Source organism: Ambystoma mexicanum, chromosome 10, assembly GCF_040938575.1.
Source record: "Ambystoma mexicanum isolate Mex_15411 chromosome 10, UKY_AmexF1_1, whole genome shotgun sequence".
Taxonomy (NCBI): Eukaryota; Metazoa; Chordata; class Amphibia; order Caudata; family Ambystomatidae; genus Ambystoma; species Ambystoma mexicanum.
Window position 1 is genome coordinate 1,437,309,272 of NC_090932.1, and position 21,272 is coordinate 1,437,330,543.

The 21,272-nt window shown below is 45.2% G+C and overlaps 1 protein-coding gene across 1 annotated transcript in view; it reads right to left on the reverse strand.

Annotated features, from left to right (window-relative positions):
• Window positions 1-21,272, reverse strand: part of PTPN11 (protein tyrosine phosphatase non-receptor type 11) — a 1,257,273-nt gene that overhangs the window by 887,753 nt on the left and 348,248 nt on the right. Inside the window, exon 5 of the mRNA XM_069619490.1 lies at window positions 12,953-13,069. Coding sequence (XP_069475591.1) covers window positions 12,953-13,069 — 117 coding nt within the window. The remainder of the gene's footprint in view (window positions 1-12,952; window positions 13,070-21,272) is intronic.

Consider the following 21,272-nt stretch of genomic DNA (forward strand, 5'->3'; position numbering starts at 1 on the left):
CCAAAACCCCACTAACATGGCAGAAGGAAGCCTCCACACACTGGATGTAAGGAGGGCAGTAATTTACTACCCTGAAAAGACAAAGCCACTAAGAAAGACGAACCAATTATTTGCCTCTGTGGCAGCTGGTAGAGAAGGCGACCCCGTCTCTAAATCAGCAATTTCTAAGTGGATTGTAAACTACATCACACTGTGTTACGCTCTTGACTCAAGAGATCTACCCTTTACACCTAGAGCTCACTTTACTCGAGGAACAGGGGCCACCATGGCATTAATTGCAAATGTTCCTCTAGAATCCATTTGCAAAGCAGCAACCTGGAGTTCTTCTCACACTTTCACCCAACACCACTGCTTAAATACACACTCTAAGTCTGATTCTCAGGTGGGACACGGAGCCAGCATGTAACTCTAAGCAGATTCACAAGCATCAGAAGACCTACATTACTAAATCGTATTTCTGATGGTTGTATCTGCTTAGATTCACATGCGCCCACCCTTCGTCTCCTCTTGGAGTAGAAGGAACATAGACATTTTACACCATCTTTCTTCTGTACTCACTCATGCATTCTGCAAGGCTTCCTAATGACAGAAAAAATACAACCAGTGGGACCTCGACACATGAGGGATTTTGGGTGCAATTCACACCACGTTAGGGATAGTGTTACAGTCACACCCATGTCGGCATCCCTTTTCAAGCTTCAAAAAAAAATGCAATACTCTGTGATTACCACTAGATGTCGGACTATATGCACGGCATGTGAATCTAAACAGATACAACAATAACGGTGAGTAATGCATGGCATATACAATTAAAGTTAATTGTCCAACTGGGACCCCACCAAGCTTTGAATGAACACAGTTAAAAGGTAAATATTACCACAATTTCCTAAAGTAGGGGAAAAGGGTGTTAAAACAATGTATCACAGGCCTTATGAAAGTGTAAGGAAACGCCAGTCAGTGCATTAATACTGAACTTAATGAGTTCCAACCCAAATCTTGTATCAAGTGGCCAACCCAATTACAGGTGGATAAACACATTTTGGGTACGTTAAGGACGTTTTAAGCAGGTCAGTCCAACTCCTCCCATTGAGAATAAGTTGGATCGATTCAAAAGGCAAGTGTGGTTGATAGTGACACTTTTCATAATGTCACAAAGATCGGTTAAATGCATAGGGAAGGGGGGACAACTACAAATCCTGGCTGATTAAGGGTGAGGGCCAGACAGGTTTCCTATAGTCATATTGCACCACCAAATATAAGTCAAGGATAGATACAGGATAGGACTTAACGTCCAATGTTAGTGAATAAGGACATGGGAACACAAATATGGACCCCCATCAGGACAGACAGTGCCCTTAGGGAAGTCTAAGACATCTGCTCTCACTGATGATTGTAGTGTTGGAAGACCAGGCTTTGCAAGAGCAGAGTGTTCTTCCTTTGACAACTTGGACAGCTGGGTCCCACAGCTCTGGTATCTGTCAGCAACCTTATAGCTTCGAAGACCAGCAGTATGGGCTCCGGATAAAGATGATGATGAACATCTACATCCGATCCCACAACGATGGAAGACCCCTGGATGGCCAGAGATAAGATGCAGGCAAAGTGGCCCCAGAGGAGGGTCAGCATGTGCGAAGACGAAGGACCACAGAAGTAAGGCTGGCCTCTGTGGCAGACAGCAGCTATGTCCAGGGCCCATAATGAGAGTGCACTGCGCGTTTCTTCTTTGGATGGTGTATGCAAGTTAGAGGCTTGTGACTCATCAAAGTTGCACAACTCTGGACTGGGTAGACCCACCAGTTCAAGGGAGGATACACAGTGGAGGTTCTACACTGTTGCCGAAAGTGCAGAGCTTCGCCAGGCGGTAAATGGCTTAGACAATGCTTGTACCAGCAGTTGTCTTCCAGAGTCTTCTGAAGTCTCTTGTGCATTGGGTTATTGTGTCAGTGGTCAAATAAAGGAATGGTTCCAGCTTCTCTTGTGATGTGTACAATCCTCGACTGAGGGACTCGCACCCACCTATCTGGAGGCCAGAACAATCAAACTCTGTACCGCTGTCCAACCATGGACGGCCAGATGAAGTACAGTAACAACCTCACTCGTGGTTTGGGATGTGTATTAGGGTTGTATGCAGCGCATTACCCAGCCCAAACCATTTTCACACACACAAACGCTAATTCCCAGACTCTGACCTGAGCACATGAAGACAATTACCATATATGGCATTTTCCTACCCGTACCCAGGAGTAGGATTGCCAAACGAACAGTGAACAAGGTCACCGCGAAAATAACACGGCAAGCCATTTGGAACACTGCAGGGAACCGAAGGCTGCAATGCAGTAAAAAGTACAAGAGCACGCCTAAAAAGAGTAAAATGAGCACGCCTAAAAAGAGTAAAATGAAGCTACCACTGCCACCAGTCTGGCTGGGCTTCACTGTGTACAGGAAAAGGCCCATACAGCCAAAATCAGTGGAAACCGTAGTTCCCCAGCGATCCTATCCATATTAGAGGTGGTGTTACACTGTTAACTTAAATGGAGGACAGGGTCCCTCGCCATTGGTAATATAACTGCATACCAAAGACCCATGACAGTTACAAGTTTTAAGGGTGGGGACTAACTGGTGCAAACCCTGGACGTAAACAGAGGGAGAGACCTGCATATGGAACAAGCCACTGAATATACAGCATTGTTATAGCAGCCCACAGTGTGTACAGATCACAGAGATCCATTATAACAAATTGATGGAATGGCTAGATGAGTGTTGAAAGAGGACAACAGTAATCAGCATATACAACACTCTATAGCATAAGAGTTAACACAGCAGACTAGGATCAACAACGTCCATGCACACATTGAACCCGGAGTCAATCCTAAATCAGAAAACCACACCTATATCTCCTAGACCTTAAGAATGTCCACAGTCACTGCACTGTCATAACGTCTCGACATAGGACAGACTTGACAAGGGGTCACTAAAGAAATGGCAGGTGTCCCCAAGTCACACTTCTGGCTGCGAAGAAAAGTATATTGTATTTTGTCATCACGCAGAACTTTCTTTGCTATCTCAAACATTTGTCCCATGTTCTGTGACCTAAATCTTTAGTCTGGATCCATTATAAAGTTCCACATTACTGACAGTAGGCACATTTTACCCTGGCATCAGAGTAGCGAAATTATGCGGACACAGAGTGGAGCGACAGGCACTTCAAGGGAGTTCTGTGCTACCTATCAACCACCACACCTATAAAGGTTCACTACTTCTGGAAAAAGGATGGCATAAATCCCTCTATGAAAAGGTATCCATGCCCCACTCTCTCAGTCCCAAAAGTGGTATGTTATTGTGGCAGGACCAGTCTTAGAGGTTGGTGCATTTCTATTGCATCTGGCATTGAGTTCCTTCAGGGCACTGAGACGGGTAATGACACGCACATCGCTTTTGACAGTAGCCATCCTTCATTCAACATCAATTATGCATTCAAATAACATATCAATTTCCTGGCTTCTGAGTGCCACATTGTACGCTATGCAATCCATTTAAATAGATAATTGCTGGTTGCTTTCCAGTATAAGATGTTCAAATGGCATTGGAAGGTTTCTAAGAATCACAGGTAGGAGCACCAGCCGAGTTCAGGCTGCCACCGTCTGCAGAGGCCATATTCGAAGTCAGAGAAGGCCTGGTGGGGCAACATGGTTTCAACGGCTTATGTTGCCTTGTCATTAGTAAGTTAGACTCATGTCAGCAAATTGTACAAACCATGCGCTTCAGATGTGCCCAGAAGTGCACCCTATGGAGTAGCAATAATGCAAGAATTCTAGGTAATGTGAACTGTATTACAGAACAAAGAAGCAAAAAAACCTGTAAGGCCACTATTTAGGTCCAATGTGTAAATATGTGGAGAAACTGTCTAGCCTTAATCAGCCTTAATCTATGGTTGCATAGATTCACCCGAAACACCAAATATCAAAGGCAACATGGGTGCCGATGATGGCAGGCTGCTACTGAGGGAGACAGTAGCTGTAAAGGCATCATGATGAAGGACACAGACAACAGATTCAGATTTAATTAAGATTTAAAAAAAAAAAAAACACTTATTAACTTAAATGTCAGGATGGAAAAAGGCCTAACTTGCCCTAATCTAAGGTAGGATTTCCCTACATAAAGAAAACCAAGGAACTAGACGTCTAAGTCAAGAAGTTCAACTGAAGAATCTGTCTGTGTCCAAAACCTATACTTATCCTCACAACTAATTATATACAATGTGAAAGGACATCAGCAAACAAAAGAAACCAGTGTTTAACCCAAAGTTCCGAGCTACTTCCAGCTTGCAGCATCTTGTCAACCCCTTCCCCAAGTGTAAAACCGTTTCATAAAAAAAGTCTCAAAATAATCCTCCGTAGACTGAAAGGGAAATAGTCTGAATCAGGACCCGGGGTTCCCTTCCGCAAATTTAAGTCAGTTCACAACAGAAGCACTGCGGGATTCCCTTCCCCAAGTTCCAAATAGTTCACAACATAGGCACTACTTTTCTTGAGTGTTTCAATTAGACTGACTTAGTTGTATCCCATTCAATGTTCAACGGATTTCTATTCTACTCTTGTTTAGTTTTCATTTCAATTTTAGTTGGCTCAAAGATTCACAAGTTCTGGTTTTACCTTCCGTTGGTTGATGTGCTTTCAATCCGGTATTCAGAAAAAAAACATCCACTTTATTTTGATTCAGTTCGATGTTTAAAAAGGATTATGTATTTTATAAAGTTGAGCGATAGAGTTCTTCTTGTTTACACCATTGAAAACTCTATTTCTCAGACTGGAACCTTTCACACCAGCTCCTTCTCTTTTCTCAAGGAGAACAGCCCTTTTAATACTTTACGTGATTGTCACTTTAATGAACAGTTCAGACGGAGAGTTTAGAAAACGTGTTCTGCTCCTTTCAGACCAGACGACCACTCTGCTACAATGTATACTTTCACAATCACTGCTTCCTTCTCAGCACTTGCGGTCAGTTTCGCACTGGGTTTCCTGGTCTCAAACTCACCGGCTTCCTCTGCAGGCTCCCCACATATATCGCTGGACTTGCTTCTACTTAATTGCCTCCATGGTTCCCACCTCTGCCCCTGAGACACTCCTGCGCTCTTGCAGCGCCATGGGAGAACAAGCACTTTGCCTCTTGGTAAGAAGGTCGGCCCTTCAGCATGCCACCTTCTCTTGTGAAGTTGCGGCAGAGAACTCCTGTTCTCACGCCATCCTTGTTCAGACCGCCAGCTTCTGCAGTACCTGTTATTCCGATCCTTGTCACACGGCAGCTCTGCATACAATGGCTCCCAGCAGTGTCTCGCCTTTCACTCCCTCTCTGTGCTCTTTTGGCTTCACACCTTTTATACGGTTGTATGTGATTTTACTGACCACAATTACAGAGTTGTATACTTCAATGCCGTCAAAACACCAGAAAACACTGAATTATTTTTTATTTGGGTGTGGGGGGGGTTCTGCCCCAATCCCCATGATTTTAAACCCTTATAACATCACCCCAATCCCATCCCGACCCATTTAAACCCCTTACCCACTATCCTTCATATATGCATTTTATAATGTCAGTGTGTTTCTGTGATATAGTCTGTTCTATTATGTACAACTCTTTAATGTTTGCGATAAATTGACTGGGTACCTTTTTATACACCTGTGGTTTGTGAATGAGCTGCAGGTGTGATGCCTCTCTTTCAATTGCCTGACTATAGTTCAGACATGTCTCACTAATAAATTGGGCTTTGTAGTGATATTCTTCTGAGGCTCTCTTCCTCGTCTCAGTACCAGAGTGGTGTAGTTGCATGTTGGTGTGTATGCCTCCTTGTAGTCTCTTCCTCGTCCTAGTACTAGAATGGCATGAGACAAAATAAGGGAAGTTTGTTTACAATAACCCATAAAGGTTGGAGATGGATTGGGTGGGTTGTTATTAGGAAAAAGGGGATACAATGTCTCGCCCAAGGGCCCCCCACTCCCAGTCCCCAAGAACCCTCCACCCAGGTGATCCTGCCTCGCTGGTCCACCCCCATGGTCAGGATCCAAAAGCAATGGCCTTTCCAGGGCCACCTGCACAGAGGACACAAGGGGAATAGGAGCGAGAATACCCTCAGGTTTCTCACACAGCCCAGCAGATGATCCCAGCCAGTAAGCCGGCAGCAGAGATACACCAGTGCACAACAGTGAGCCCTACACAACTACAGCTGCGCAACACAAATCAGAGACTAGCCCAACAACTAGCACTGAGGACAAACTGGTGTCAATACCAGAGCTTCAGACTGTCGCAGGCACAGCGTTGGCAAATCACATCTATGCAGTTAATTCAATATATGTGCAGTCAGGCCATGCCTAGATCTATCCAGTGTATGATGGTAATAAGTAACCCTCTGCTTTTACATAAACTCCATAATAAAGCCAACCATCCACAAAGCTTTGCATCTGTATCATACAAATGCTCACCTTGGGAAAAATAACACAACAAGAAAATAAGATTAGTTGAGTGCTGGTTCCAATCTGTACAGTTTAAACATAGCATTTCACGGGGGTGCTGTTGCGCACCTCAGAAATGGCCGCCTGAGTGGAGAGCTCCGGCTCAAAATAAATCCTGCCAGAGCCAACGCTGACGAACGGGTAATTTAAGACACTGCTGCGGAAGATCCAAAGGACAAGCCCTGAGAAGACAGGACACATTCGCCACGGGACAACAGAGAAATCCTGCCTGGCGTCTGCGGTGGCTGGGAGGCTGAGACGCGGCAGCCTGACGGCTCTGGGTGTCATCTACGCTGGGCCGAGGAGTTCAGCACTGCAAGCAGGCCGAGTGGGGAGTGGGGCAACACAACCGTAGCAGGGCGCTACGGAGCACACACAACATACGGTGTTGCTGCCCCCTAGAAGTTGAAACACTAACAGCCATCCACTCAAAAGTGGGGGGAGGCTATGGGAGCCACAGCCGACAGCTGCAAACCTACGATCCTTGAGGCGGCATCTGAGAGAGAGGTCCTGTGGCTCGGGCTGGCGGCGGCGCTGCGCTCCAACTGGGGGCACAACTGGAGGCGCGGCAGATGTCCTGGACGGCCGCACGCGTGACCACCCCGGAAGACCTGGCACACCTCAACAGCGACTGTGCTGCGGAGAGGAGGCCCACGGGGGAAGCGGACATCACCCCCTCCCCCCCCGGCCAAGTAAGTGGAACGCAGCGGGGGAGCCCCTTGTCAAAGCGGATATATCCTGGGGCACTGCTCGGCACAGAATTGCAGAGGGGGACAGCTGGGAAGATCCTGGGCTGCAGCAATAACCAGGGGCCAACAGAGAACCTAAGCCCCCTGGGGAATCGGGGAAGAACTGCATATACACTGCTGGCGCAGCTCAGATACAGACTCATGAGCTGAATACAGCTGTCTGCCAACGCTACACATCCACCAAAGGGAAGGGGGATCAGGGTCCCCCCCCCCTGTATAGTGGATCAGCAGCTGGCCTTGCGGCCCCAACCAACGCGCCTCAGGGAGTCGCAGGAGTCCCTTTGTGGCGGCCCTGAGGGGGTGGCGGCTCACCAGGGGGGACCAACCCCTATTCGGCCTGCAATACACCCTGTGCCGGGTGGGGATACAAGGGCAGCAACACCACCACCCTCCTGCATTTACCTAACTCTCTTACTAGTCAACAGCATATTGGACATAAATATGTGGGAGAGCACAATCCACCCTTAAAGCGACAGCTGTGACATATGGGCTGCACCGATAAAAAGGGCGCAGGAGGGAAAAAGACTGGCCCAATGGACTCCTTTGCCAGCCCCCAGCCGCATGCTGCAGCCCGGGGACGCCACAAACATCCGATAGCCAGGAGACGGACCCTTTAGACCGCTTGGCAACAATAGTACAAAACAGATTCCTGGCGGTTAACGTTAAACTGGACGACATTGTGGTGACAATCGGATCCTTGAAAGCGTGGGTGGAAAAGAAGAGTATGCGCATTAGGGAAGCAGAGAACAGAATAAGTACGAATGAAGACACAATCTGGCAGCATGGGCGTTATATAGCCCAACTCAAAGCAGAACTACGCAAAACCCAGAGCAAGTGCGAAGATCTTGAATCTAGATCGCGGAGAAATAACATTGAGATTAGTTGGGGTCTCGGAAACATTTGGCAAGGGCTCCATGGAGAGAGAGGTGGAAAATTTGCTGAGAACTGTCCTGGTGATGGAATCCCTCTCCGACCACTTTCGCTTTGAGAGAGCTCACCGCACCCTTGCAACCCCTCCGACACCAGGGGCTCCGCACCACACCATAATAGCACGTCTCCTCAATTATAGGGACAGGGACACAATACTCTGATTATCTAGAGAAAAGGGGTCGCTGCAAAACGAGGAAAATAGAATACACATATATCCAGACTTTTCAGCAAACATACAAATACAGAGAAGGTCCTATGAGTTGGTCAAGAAACAGCTACAGATGCGCAACGTGCCCTACGCCCTAATCTTCTCTGCCAAAATGAGAATCCAACATGGAGGAAGAGCCCACTTCTTCGAGAACCCTGCGGAAGCCATGGCGTATGTGGAGGCCTCCATCCTGCTTCCTTCCAGGGACTGGGGGGAGATCAAAATGCAAGACCAAGGCCAGGTGAGGGGAGAAGGGACCCTGCAGACTGAATACCATTCCTGCAGCGTGACAATGGTTAAGAAACATTAACAAGTTGGACTGGACCAAAGCTCATTGTTTATCGCGCCGTGAAGCCTCCGACGAGGGTAGCCAGATATCTACAATGGCGGTCCCTCAGGAAAGGTCCACAAGCTCAGAAAAATGCCCAAGCGGCAAGTTATGAGTGTTATTGGGCAGCATCGTCAAGTTTGGGGAGATGATGCGGGGGGGGTCAGGGCACCAGAGAATGGCTAGCTATGTTGAGCTATATGGGGAAGGGGGGAGGGGGAATGGGAAGAAGTTTACAAGTTGGGCCTGCGGAGGGTGGAGCGGGGCAAGTCAGGTTTTTGGTTTAAAAGTGATGTGGTCTTGCAGATGCGGTTGCTGTTCCTGCCATGCGAATACGGGAACTACTGGACACGGTGGTTGGTAATAGTACACATATGTGCAGTGCCACAGACAGGTTGAGAATACCACTATTATCCTGGAATGTGCAAGGGCTAAACAACCCGATAAAGGCCAGGAAGTTCGGGAACTATGTTACCAGGCATAGCCCTCAGATCGTGATGCTACAAGAAACGCATGCACTGAGAGCTGTAAATATGAATATACTCTCCAAATGGGGGAAGCTATGATATTACACGGACTACTCGTCTCAATCCAGGGGAGTTATCATTCTCATACACCCCTCACTGGGGTTCCAGACTAAAGGGCACAAGATAGACCCACTAGGAAGATATGTTCTTGTTTGGTGGGGAAGTAGCGGGTAAACAAATAACACTGGTTAACACATATGGGCCAAACATTGATGACCCAGACTTTTACTTAAATATATATGAAACCCTCAATAAGCTTGACTTGTCGACCATAATATGGGAGGGGATTTCAACATGGCACTTGACCCCACATTGGACAGATCCAGCACAAAAATGAGGACACCCACCAGAATGGCACTAACATTGGGTCACCTACTCACACAAATGGCATTGATGGACACATGGCGCACATTACACCCTGACGCCAAACGATATACCTATTACTCTTCTGTCCACGACAGTGAATCACGCATAGATTACTTATGTCTCAGGGCCTCTCGGAGGCGCTGCAGAGCTGTGAAATCCTGCCCCGCACACTGTCTGATCATTCCCCTGTGCTACTGGAGCTTAGGCTTAGAAACATCCCCAGACCAGAATTTGGTGGAGTCGCTGCGTGTTGAAATAGTTTAGTTTTTCACTAAGAATGTTGGGACGGTAGAACAGGTCTCCACGATTTGGGAGGCCTTCAAGGTTTGGGCTAGGGAGCACTTATTTCGAAGTCCACTGGCCTCCTAAAGGAAGTAAGAAGAGAGCTTGAGGGGGTTGAAAATACATTAAACAACCTAGAACCTAGAGGAAACCTACAGCCGCACACATGATAGGGACACCCTTGCTGAAATTCACAAACACATATGAGACTTCGACGACCTGGCCGCCAGAGAAATAAGATATCTAGCAGCCCCTGCCAGCGCACGCAGATATGGGGAGGGGAACAAGGTGGGTAGAACATTGGCTAACCTAATTAAACATGAGAGGCAACCACACACGATTACTAGTATACAAACGGCACAGAATGAGGTTGTGACGAGCGAGGAGGGGATAAATGGGGAATGTATCAAATTTTACCAAACACTATATGCAAACAGAGACAGGAAAACAAGCACTGAGAAAAAGGCCTATTTGGCGACATTGGAGCTCCCAAAGATTTTGCTTGAAAATAAAATGGCTCTAGATCAGCCGATCACTGCGGAAGAAATTAACGAGGCGATTACGAACCTCTCGGCAGGTAAGGCACCGGGCTCTGATGGGCTAGGGGCCGAATTCTATAAGTAGTTCCGTGCAGAACTAGTTCCCATAATGGTGAAAACCTGTGAGGAAGCGCTAGAAGGAAACGTACTGCCCCCAACAATGAGAGAAGCCATAATAACGGTTCTACCCAAACCCCGACGCCCACCATGCGATATGTCATCATACAGGCCCCTCTCGCTCATTAATGCTGATGCTAAGATATTCACCAAGGTATTGGCGAATCAAATGTTACCCCTAGTTTCCATGCTGGTTCACCCCGACCAGAATGGATTTATCCCCCAAAGGTCTGCTGCTCTAAACCTTCGCAGATTGTTTGGTGTAATGGCACAGATAGATCCAAGCAGAAGTGCAGTTGCAGTGGCCCTTGACGCCGAGAAGGCGTTCGACTCCGTCTCATGGGTCTATCTCCTCATGGTACTGGAAACATTTGGGGTGGGACCTGGCTTCATCAGATTTGTACGATTGCTGTACACTGCTCCCGGGGCCAGAGTGTGCACCAACAGAACCATCTCCGAGTTATTCCAACTGGTTAGAGCCACGCGGCAGGGGTGTCCGTTCTCGCCCATATTATTTGCCTTAACAATAGAACCCATGGCAGCGGCCGTCAGACTGAGGCATGGAGACAAGGGAATAAACATGAAAGGCTCCACCCAGCTAATCTCACTATATGCGGATGATACGCTCCTATACGTCCGTGAACATGAGAAAAACATAGTGCCTATAATGGCTGACATACAGGAGTTCGCTGAATATTCGTGATACACCATAAATAATGCTAAATCGGAAATATTCCTGCTCACTCCCTCTACTAAATGCCCAGCCGTCACCTGTGGACTTAAATGGTCTGAACAACACATTAGATACCTTGGGGTGTTAGTATCCAGAAACAGACACACTCTGTACACTGACAATCATGATCAGGCACTACAAACACTAAATACTAAGCTACAGATCTGGAAACACCTCCCTATATCCCTACATGGCAGGATAGCACTCTTTAAAATGATAGCCCTCCCTAAGCTACTATATTTTTTCGTAAACCTGCCTATATGGCCTGGCAGGGACTTCTTCACCAAATTACGGTCAATGGTAGTGACCTTCCTCTGGAATGGGAAAACGGCCAGAATAGGGTGGGAAAAATGACAGAGCATTACTGCACCGGAGGTATAGCTGCCCCGGACTTCGAGCTCTACTATCTGGTCGCCCAGGCACAGTTCGCGAAGTATTGGTACGAGGAGGCTGACGGAGCGCCACACACGTGGGTAGAAACACACACCACATCCCCGACAGACATAAAGTCAGTCACATTCAACGCACGACACAAAGACACATGCGAATATGATTCAGTTAGCTGTACGGTCCGGGCCTGGGGTGCAATATTTAAAAGGTTGAAGCTGGAGACACCTCATAACCCAGAGGTCCCTTTCCGGGCATCCCCCCGACATTCGATACAAGTATACAGGAGGCCTGGGATCCCAACGGGGAGATGAGGGTGGCTGATATGTTTATAAATGGTAAATTTGCAACCCCGGGGGACTTCACGAGAGCATTGGGTGGCGGGCCACTCAAAACACTACAATATTATAGGATCAGAGCTGCGTTCCAGAAAAGATGGCTGCTTTTCCCCGATGAACCCCCCCCCCACATACCTGTGCACAACTCATTACCACAAAGGGGGGCTGGTATCTCTAAATTGTATATGTCAGTACAAACCCATACGCCTACAATGAACCCGGTTAAAGACAAACGGGAAACAGACTTGCAGATGCCCATCCCGGAGGATAAACGGAATAGATATTGTGCACTTACGAAAAAAGATTCACTAAATGCTGGGTTGCGCCTGATCCAATTCAAAATCCTAAATAGACTACACTACACACTGGCTAAAATGGCCAAATTTGTAACGGATTGCACTGGTGAGTGCCCCAAATGCGGGTCCCCACGGCTGGGCTCCTTCCATATGTACTGGAAGTGTCCAGCACTGGTTGGATTCTGGGGAAAGGTGGCCGAGATGCTGACGGAAATCACACAGATACCCCCACAGCTGACTCCCCAAAAATATTTATTCGGAGACATTGGCAAGTGCTCAGAGAAAATAAGAAGACTATTCAACATCTCATGTGCGGTGGCTAAGAAGTGTATCCTACAAGCCTGGAAAAGTTCTACGCCACCAAGCATGACTACTTTCCTTCGAGAACTCACTTATATAAATGAATGCGAGAAACAATATGTGTTGACCCAACCCGGTGCAAGTCAACCAAAGGACATATGGGGTCCCTTCCGCATGTATTTGTGTGAAATGCTCTCAGATGATGAAACTTCCATGTAACAGTATATGTAAGAGATTTATCGTGTTGATGACTTGCCTATATTATGGGAATGAAGCTGCTGTAACTGTTGAGACCACTGTTCATAAAAAGAGTTTAAAAAAAAACATTGCATTTCGCAAACAATACCTGTTTAAGCTGCAGTACTGTTCCCAGCGTTTCCACCATAGGATTCTTCTTGTAATGTTCCACCAAATCCGTCAGGGAGTCAAATTTCTCTCCACCGCCCACATCGTATTTTAGATCCTTCACAAGTAAATATAATTTAAAATCATTTTAGAAGACACATTTAATGTTCATTTTATTTATTTAACAAGACAGTGATAATCAATTATAATGGCCCAGGTTTCATTTATTATCCCTATTTCCAGCTTTTTATGTTATGTAAAGCAGTATTCGTAAATTGCAACATATAAAATGTTCCATGTGGCACAGGCTACATTCACAGAGGTGTACGTTTGCTTTGCCACGGGTGAGTTACCGTCAGGCAACTCACACCATGGAAAGCTGACGGCACAGCCTTAAATCATTATTTTTTGTAATCCAAAGAATGTAGACGTTCGATATGCAGCTGTCACACCGCTTTACCAACTGGATAAACAGCCTACAACGCTGCAGAATCACAAGTGGCGTTTCCGAACTGGTGCAACTCCACATGATGATCCGGTCTGATTTTCCTTACTTGCTGACCCGCCTTGTCATGCAACACAGGCAACCCTAACATGCCAAAAGAGTTCACCAAGTCACCCCATCAAAGTTTGAAGTACCGCCACAAATTCACTCAAAGCACCGAGGTAGAGCCTATGGTCGAAACACGTATTGGCTGAACAGGTGAACACACGTTTATTGAAATTTGCTTAAACACAAATGAGTATAGTACAAACTCATGTGACCCTAGATTTGACAGCAGAATTGCTTAATTTAGTCAACATGTGCATTCATGATCACATTGTCAACATTCCTTTGTTTTTGGAGACCTGCATAACCAAACAATTTGCATGATTTGGTTACAATGCTTTGATTCATGGTTTATGTTATAATTCCAACTCATTTTTTAGAAGAATCCTGATGATATTATGTTTAGCACATTACTATTCACCGTGAGCTGCTTGAATAGAAACATATCCAATTCTTCATTCTGACTTATTGAGTGAGGCACCTAGCGAGACATTGTGCTCGTCTGATATTACCTTCAGGCAAGACTTATCAGGGGGAGGGGCAGGTGTGCTATATATCACAGCACCTTAGAGCAGAGTGCAAAGTTTGCATTCGCCACCGCAAGGAACAATTGATTATTGGAGAGTAAGAAATGGTGTAAGACATGGTGTGCTGTGTGTATGTGTAGAATTGATTTGACGAGTGGCTTTATGGCTGGTTAGTAGCTTCCACCTTGAAATTTTACTCCTGCCTTTCGCTTAGGAGTGGGTCTGACTTTGAGGCCTTCTGTAATGTCTGGGTGCCAGTATTAGTGTGAATGTGCTGAAACAATGCACAAGAGAAAACTGTGAATACCCCCTTACTCACTGCCTAGGGAACAACTGACCAAGTTCTACATGGATAAAAACTAGATGGACTACACTTAAATTAGGGTGGGGCTTGGACCGTGGCTCTTTTGGCAACAATGATGTATGCAGTTCTGCTTGCAAGTTCTTGAAAGGGTCTAGGAACTTTATGGGAACGATTTTACAGGTGTAGGAGGATGGATCCATCTGTGGATGCATGTCTAATGGGAGGTAGCTGCATAATCCAGCCTCCTTTCCATTTTGTACAGGAGGGTTACATCTCATCTGAAAGGAGGGCAGCAGGATAAGCTTTGATTTTATGGGTTGTAGAGCCAGCGTACCAGGTGGGGGAGTGGGGGTGGGGGGCGCATGCTGGATTGTTATGAGCAGCTGGACAACAATACACATAGCAAAACAACTGAATTAGTTTGATATAATCAATTGCCCAGAGGGATAATTGTTTGCTTTGTTTGAATTTGAGAGCTAAATCTATTTATATTCAAGAAATTAACATATTACTCACCTGTGGTAACATTATTTCTAAGGAATACAATTTCACTTCCCCCAGATTATTCTTCATTTAAAATAGCTACAAGTGCAGTCTGGATCCAGAAATATTTAAAAAGGCAAAGGGCAGGCATGGCTGCGACTCCATGACCAACTCTGTCATAGCGTCATGTGTGCCAAGTGTTTCATAGCTTACCTATATGGGAAATTCTGCTTTAATCTAACAGTATTTTTGTATCTTAATTCTGCTTAAGAGTTACGTGAATTGCATAGTTCTCCATCTATTGGTTTGGCCATTGTATTGCACTTTTGTTTACTAAGCTTTAATGTAGGCATTGACAGGGGTGGATCAGTACTAGGATACATTGCTGACATGTACATGCTTCCTACAATGCTACTTTCTAGTGTATACTCTCCTACTTTTTTATTTTTTATCTGTACTATTTAAAAACCTTGTATGAGAAATATAGAACATAACTATAGTGGAAAGCCATATCTACCGACATTCCTATATGAAATATAAATATTCACATGCAGATATGTATATGAGATGCATACCACACAGGTGAGAGTTAAAATAAAAAAGTAAAGTTGAAAAATGTGCTGTCTCCACCTGTGGGGAGGGTGGGTTAGAAGGATGTGTCTAAATAGGTAACAATAATGTGGCAGGTATGTAATGTTTTCTTTTTGCAGCTTGTGTTTTAGATTCAACTGCTTTGTATAGATTAGCAAGCACTACTTACTCTTGCTGCGGGGAGTGAGAATGGCACAACATCAAATCATTCTCATTGCACTTCTATTTTAATATAATCTTGCTCTGTGAAGCTATGCACTGAGCTCCAAGTTGCACCTTTGCACAGGCAATTTAAATGAACATATTTACAAGTAAGGCATGTGTAGTACCTGTTGATTTAGAGGAATGGATTTTAGGCTGGTCTTCTAGCAGTTTGTTTGCTACTATGTCTCATTCTTAAATGTTTTGCATTATTTACAACTGCTTGATGGACTATCCCTTTTGTGGGACACTGTTCATGTACCATATAACGGCTCTGCACAGGTATAATGTATGTATGAAGGCCTCGTTGTACAGTAGAGTGTGGTTCTTTGAAAAAGAATTAGAACTCAATAGCTTGTTTGACATGAAATTTGGAAGTACATTTTGGTGAAAACATTGGATGTGTTCCAATGTCTACCTCATCCTTGTGAATTATGAGGATAGCCCCCCCGTCCCAATAGGGCCTGTAATTCACTTACATATTGTAGCCACCAGAAAAGCCAATTTGAAAATATCACATACTGTGGTGAAACAGAAGAAGGACTCAGACTACCTGGGGTCATAGTAAAAGATGTTTCATTTAAATAAAAAAGTAAAACGCCTAACTAGCCCTATTGTTATGAGGGAGGTTCCCTACCTAGGGTGCACACATCAGGTCCAAAGTAAAAACCTTCTGTCTGAATCCTAACCGCTAGCTGGCTCTAACACTTTAGAAAACACCCAACTAAAAAGGAAAGGGGAAGCTTGCACAATAGCATTGGTGTGGGCTTTTGCCTGACCCAGCTTGGAGTAGACTTGCTCCAAGCCTCAAAGTTCCTTTAGTACACAATGGTATAGCCTCCACAATCCCCAGATAGAGTCTCTTGGTAGAAATTCTAATTATCCTCTGCAAGGATTTCACTATCCCCCTTAATAAAGCAACAATTTCTTCTTATCCTTTTCTTAGGTTATATTTCAAATGTCCAAATACCTTCAGTATTACTTGAAAGGACACTTCTCTGTCTCCCACCTACATAGCACTGCGACTCCCCAAAGTCTGTTTCTCTGGTAGGTGTCTTTGTTTCACAATTGTAATACTTAACTTAGGGCATCTGCTCACTCGGGTATTTTGCACATTCCTGTGACCTCATGCACTTTACTAGATTTGCTGCAGAGTATTCCCCCTCTTTTCACATTCTTCCCAGTAGGACGTTTATCTGTCGGTGTTTACTATCGTGGTCGGCTATTCCAGCCTTGGCATACAACATTTGTATCTCTTTCACTCTGTTTTAGTGAGGCTGATTGCCCTTTAGCATCTCTTACTTTCTCGGATTTCTGGTGGCTCTTCCAGCCATGGCATGCAATTTTCGTACCTTTTCCAGCCTTTTTCCATGGGTCGGTCTCTGCGCCGCTCCCCCCAGACTTACGTACGGTTGTCGACTTCAGCCCTCTTCACAGCAGTAGTTCTTAACGCTCACTGGCATCCTTGTGTTGGGAGCATTTGCCGCCTCCTAGTCTCTTGTCTCTTCGGCAAACATTCTAGCCTCTTGGAGCTCAGAGATCTGGGCTCCACTCTCTCTCCTGGTCTCAGCGTCGGTTGTGGGGTGCCAAGCCCACCACTGCTTACCAGTGGTCACACCACCAGGGAAGATGGTTCTCTTCCCATCTTCACTTCTGCCCTGACCGGAGCCACTTTCTTGGTCACGTTGCCTGCCTCGCAGCCTCTAGCTAGCGTGTCGTGCTGCCGGCGCACAGGCACTGGCTCAGCGGCTTGGTGTCGATCAGGCCCCCCAGGACGGCGCCTCCACAGAGGATTGCCTCTGCGTAGCAAGGACTCTCTTCCCTCCGTAGAAGTTGCTCTCCCATTCACAGCTGATACTGCTCTTTTTTACGTCATTACAACAAACAAAATTGAGTCTGTCTTCTTTGATCATGGCCTTCAGATGTGGTTCAACTTTACCAGAAGCCAATAGCGCGACAGGTTATTCTTGTTTATAGGTGTAACAGAAGATGCCAAGGTCCTCCTATGTGCAGAAAGGGTTGTTTGGATAAGGAGTTTCATCATCAAATGGGAGTCCTTGTCCCCAAGAGGGGAGTCACACTCAGTGAGCTCCCACTTACCAGACCGCCTAGGGAGGGTCTTGCATAGCGGGCTCACCTCCCTAGCCTGAATTGTCCAGATTTGTCACAATACACAAATCAAAACACATTGACATAAACGGCATTCGGTCCAACAAGAAATACAGATAGAATCTGATCATACCGAAAGAAGCAGAATATTCTATCTCATCTAAAAAATCTTAAAATAAAAGTTGAAATCTGAACGCAAAATCAATTCATCAACCTCAATGTAACTTTTTCAAAAAATCAACAAAAGAAATTAAAAAAAAAAAAAACCCGATTGGATTTCCCTCTATGAACAAATCTCTGTGTGATTATTTAATTACATGAACCATTAAGAGAGTCTGGTCATCTATTAATCTCTCTTGAAACCTTCAAAGGCGCATAGTTTGAAAAGATGTTGCTTTATGGTTCTCGCTCGAAATTACATAGTCTGTACATCCTACTTTCATACGCAACCCCATACCAAGCACCTTTGCAACCGAACAGTGGCTAAAGCCCAAACTAACATTTGAGGATTAAACAGTTCAGAAATATACTGAGGTTTCACCGCAAGTTCAATTCATTCAAAGGTTTAGGATTATACTGATTTAGATTTCCTAAACCCATATCAAAACAAAGACTGGACATATAGCATTTAACCACCATGAGGGGAGTTTAACCATTCATTAGCAATGCAATCAGCAATATCAAAAAAGGAATCCCTAGAAATACCAATCATTTTCAATAGAAACTATTAATTTGCTGCAAGGCAAAGCTTCCCTGTCTTTTTTAAATTCTCCCACATTATCTATTTTAGAGTAGTCCCCATTTGCACCCTTCAATGCACAACAATTTTAACAGTGCATTCGTAATACTCTTGTCCAACTGTTTAACACCATCTCAAAGCAAATACACTCAACAGCAACAGATTTCCTTAAACAGACTACCTTATTTAGAAGAACACTCAATTCAATTCATCAGTGCCATGCTCACAAGAAAGCATACGTACCATACATTAAAATAAGGGCTAGTTTTGACTCATCCAGTTTTATAAACAGGTTCCATGTTTTGCTGCAAACAATGTTGTGAAAACATTATTTACTGTAAACATATCCTTTTTTCACACTTTTAAATGGGCTACATAATTGAATTTATTAAAAATGAAACCCAACACATGTATAGCAGATATTGAAGCGCAGTGGGGATTGTAACGATACTTGTGGTACTCCACAGTTGGTGTCCTGCGGAGCGGATTTGAGCGGATTTGAAGGGTTTTATCCAGACAGTTTCCGTTCTATCAGTTAGGAATTACTCAATCCAGAGCAGGGCTAGGTCGGTTATTCCTATTTCTTCTAGTCTCTTGATGAAGATGTTGTGGCAGACTGTCGAACGCTGTAGAGAGGTCGAGTAGTATCAGGGCAAAGTTTGTGTCAGAGTCCGCGTTGTCTTTAGGTCATTCCAGATAGACAGGAATGTCATCTCTGTCCCTCTCGCGGGTCTTGTGCCTTGTCCAGCAGCTGGTGTTTTTCTGCGTGTTCCTGTGTTAGTTAATAGCAGTTTTGCTGGGTAGGGTATGTTTGAAATAGGTCTGTAGTTAGCAAGATCTTCCACATCGCCTGCCGTGTCCTTGAGGAGTGGTTTGATGTGTGCCGATTTGAACAATCGCAGTACTTTCCCTGTTGCGAGTGATAGGTTAAAGAGGTTTCTGTAGTATTCCAATGGTGTGCCCTGTGTGGGGATTGATTTGTAGATGTCTGGAGGGCAGGGACACATGGGGGAGCCTGCTTTATTGCTGTCTTATCAGCTTGGCAAATGTCTCTACTGATACTAGTGGGAAGCTTTGGGGTTTGTTCTGTGGTTCTACGGTTGGCAGGGTGGGTTGTGTGTTTTGGTTGACTGGCCTGCTTTGTATGATTCGATGAATGTTGCAGATTTTATTCTTGAAATGGTTCGCAAGGTCGTTGCATGGTTTCTGCGAAGGTACCAGAATGTTGTTGCAGCCCGGTGGGTTTCTCATCTCGTTTATGATGTTGAACAGTTCTTTTTGGGTGTTGGTAGCTTTGGTGATTCGGTTGTGGTAGTATTTATTTTTTTGGCCTTTTGAATTTCCTTTTTGTAACATCGGATTTGTCATTGATATTGTGATTTACTTGCCTGGTCGTATTCTTCCCTGCATTCTAGTTCAAGCTTCTTCTTTTTCTTTTTCATGGCATGGAGAAGGGGAGTAAACCATTTTGCCATTGCTCTCTTTCATGATGGGGTGAAAGGTTTTTCATGGGAGATGCTGTCTATTGTTTTGGCGATCCAGTTTAGTGGTTGGTAGTTTTGTGAGTTCAAGTTGTTCTATTAAGTTGCTACCTTTGATGGTCTTCCAGTTTCTTTTTTCGATATTCAGAGGTTTTCTTGGGCTATTTGGCTGCTTTAGTTGGTAGCATGATCACAAATTGAACAATGAGGTGGCCAGAGTATCTGTATTGGTGGTGCAGTGGTCAGAAGACTGGCTAAGATTGCATCAAGCGTGTGCCCCACTGTGTGTGTTGTTCCTTTAACGAACTGGTGTAGTTTCATTGTCTGGAGTTGCTCAATTAGCGATTTTTGTGAGTTTGTGTTTTCCTCTTCAAACCAAATACTGAAGTCCCTGGGGATTATCAGTTGTATGTTTAGTGGTGCGTCTATTTTTTCTTTCTTGTTTACCTGTCTTGTTTACCTTTCAGAACTTCAAGTTGTCAGTTAGGCAGCTGTGGAGTGTGATTTGGTAGTTTTTGTCTAACCATGTTTCTGTGATGAATAGGATGCCAATATTGCCGTCAAACAAGAGGTCGTAGATTTCTGTGGCATGTTTGGACATTGATCTTGCGTTGATTAGGTTGCAGTGTGTTAGGCAGAATCCTGTGCGGTTCCCTTAGGGAGCACTACACAAGATTAGGACTACAGGTGAGAGCAATAAATCCCCTTTGGTATCAGTCTGTACCACAAAGATTTAGTTTGTAGCTGTGGCTAAGCAGTCAGACTTATCTCAAGAGGGAGATGAGCAGTATTCAGGGATTACACAATAGGCCTACAGTACCATGGCACAAGGAAACGCTGACCAAAGCATTGTATTAAAAAGTAGTTATATATTTATTTTATACACTTCTAATAAAATGGTGGTGGACTGGTGCCTGACAATCCGGCCTCCGAGTACAGGGTACGGGAGATTCGACCAAGTCAGGTCCGGGAAGGCGATTGGCCAACTGGTTGGCCCCACCAGCTCAAGGGGAGAAGGCTCTTGGAGATGAAGATCTCCTCTCGTCGTGTGGAGAAAAGTGGTGAGACGCTGCAGCAGGGCTTCACCAGTGGTTCAGTCGTTGCTGATGTCTTTGGCTTCTCTCCTCTTTGGCTTCTTAGTTCCAGTGGCGACGTCTTGCTCTTCCAGTCCTCAGGACTCTGCTTTTATACAAAAAGATCCCCATTCATACAGCCTAGCTGTCACTCACACAGTGGAGTGGTCATCTTGGCGGGAGACCCTCCAGCCTATCAGGATAGAGTGCGACATGGGTTGCTGAGGCAACCCTGTCCAGGGGTCCTACTCCACCTCCCACAC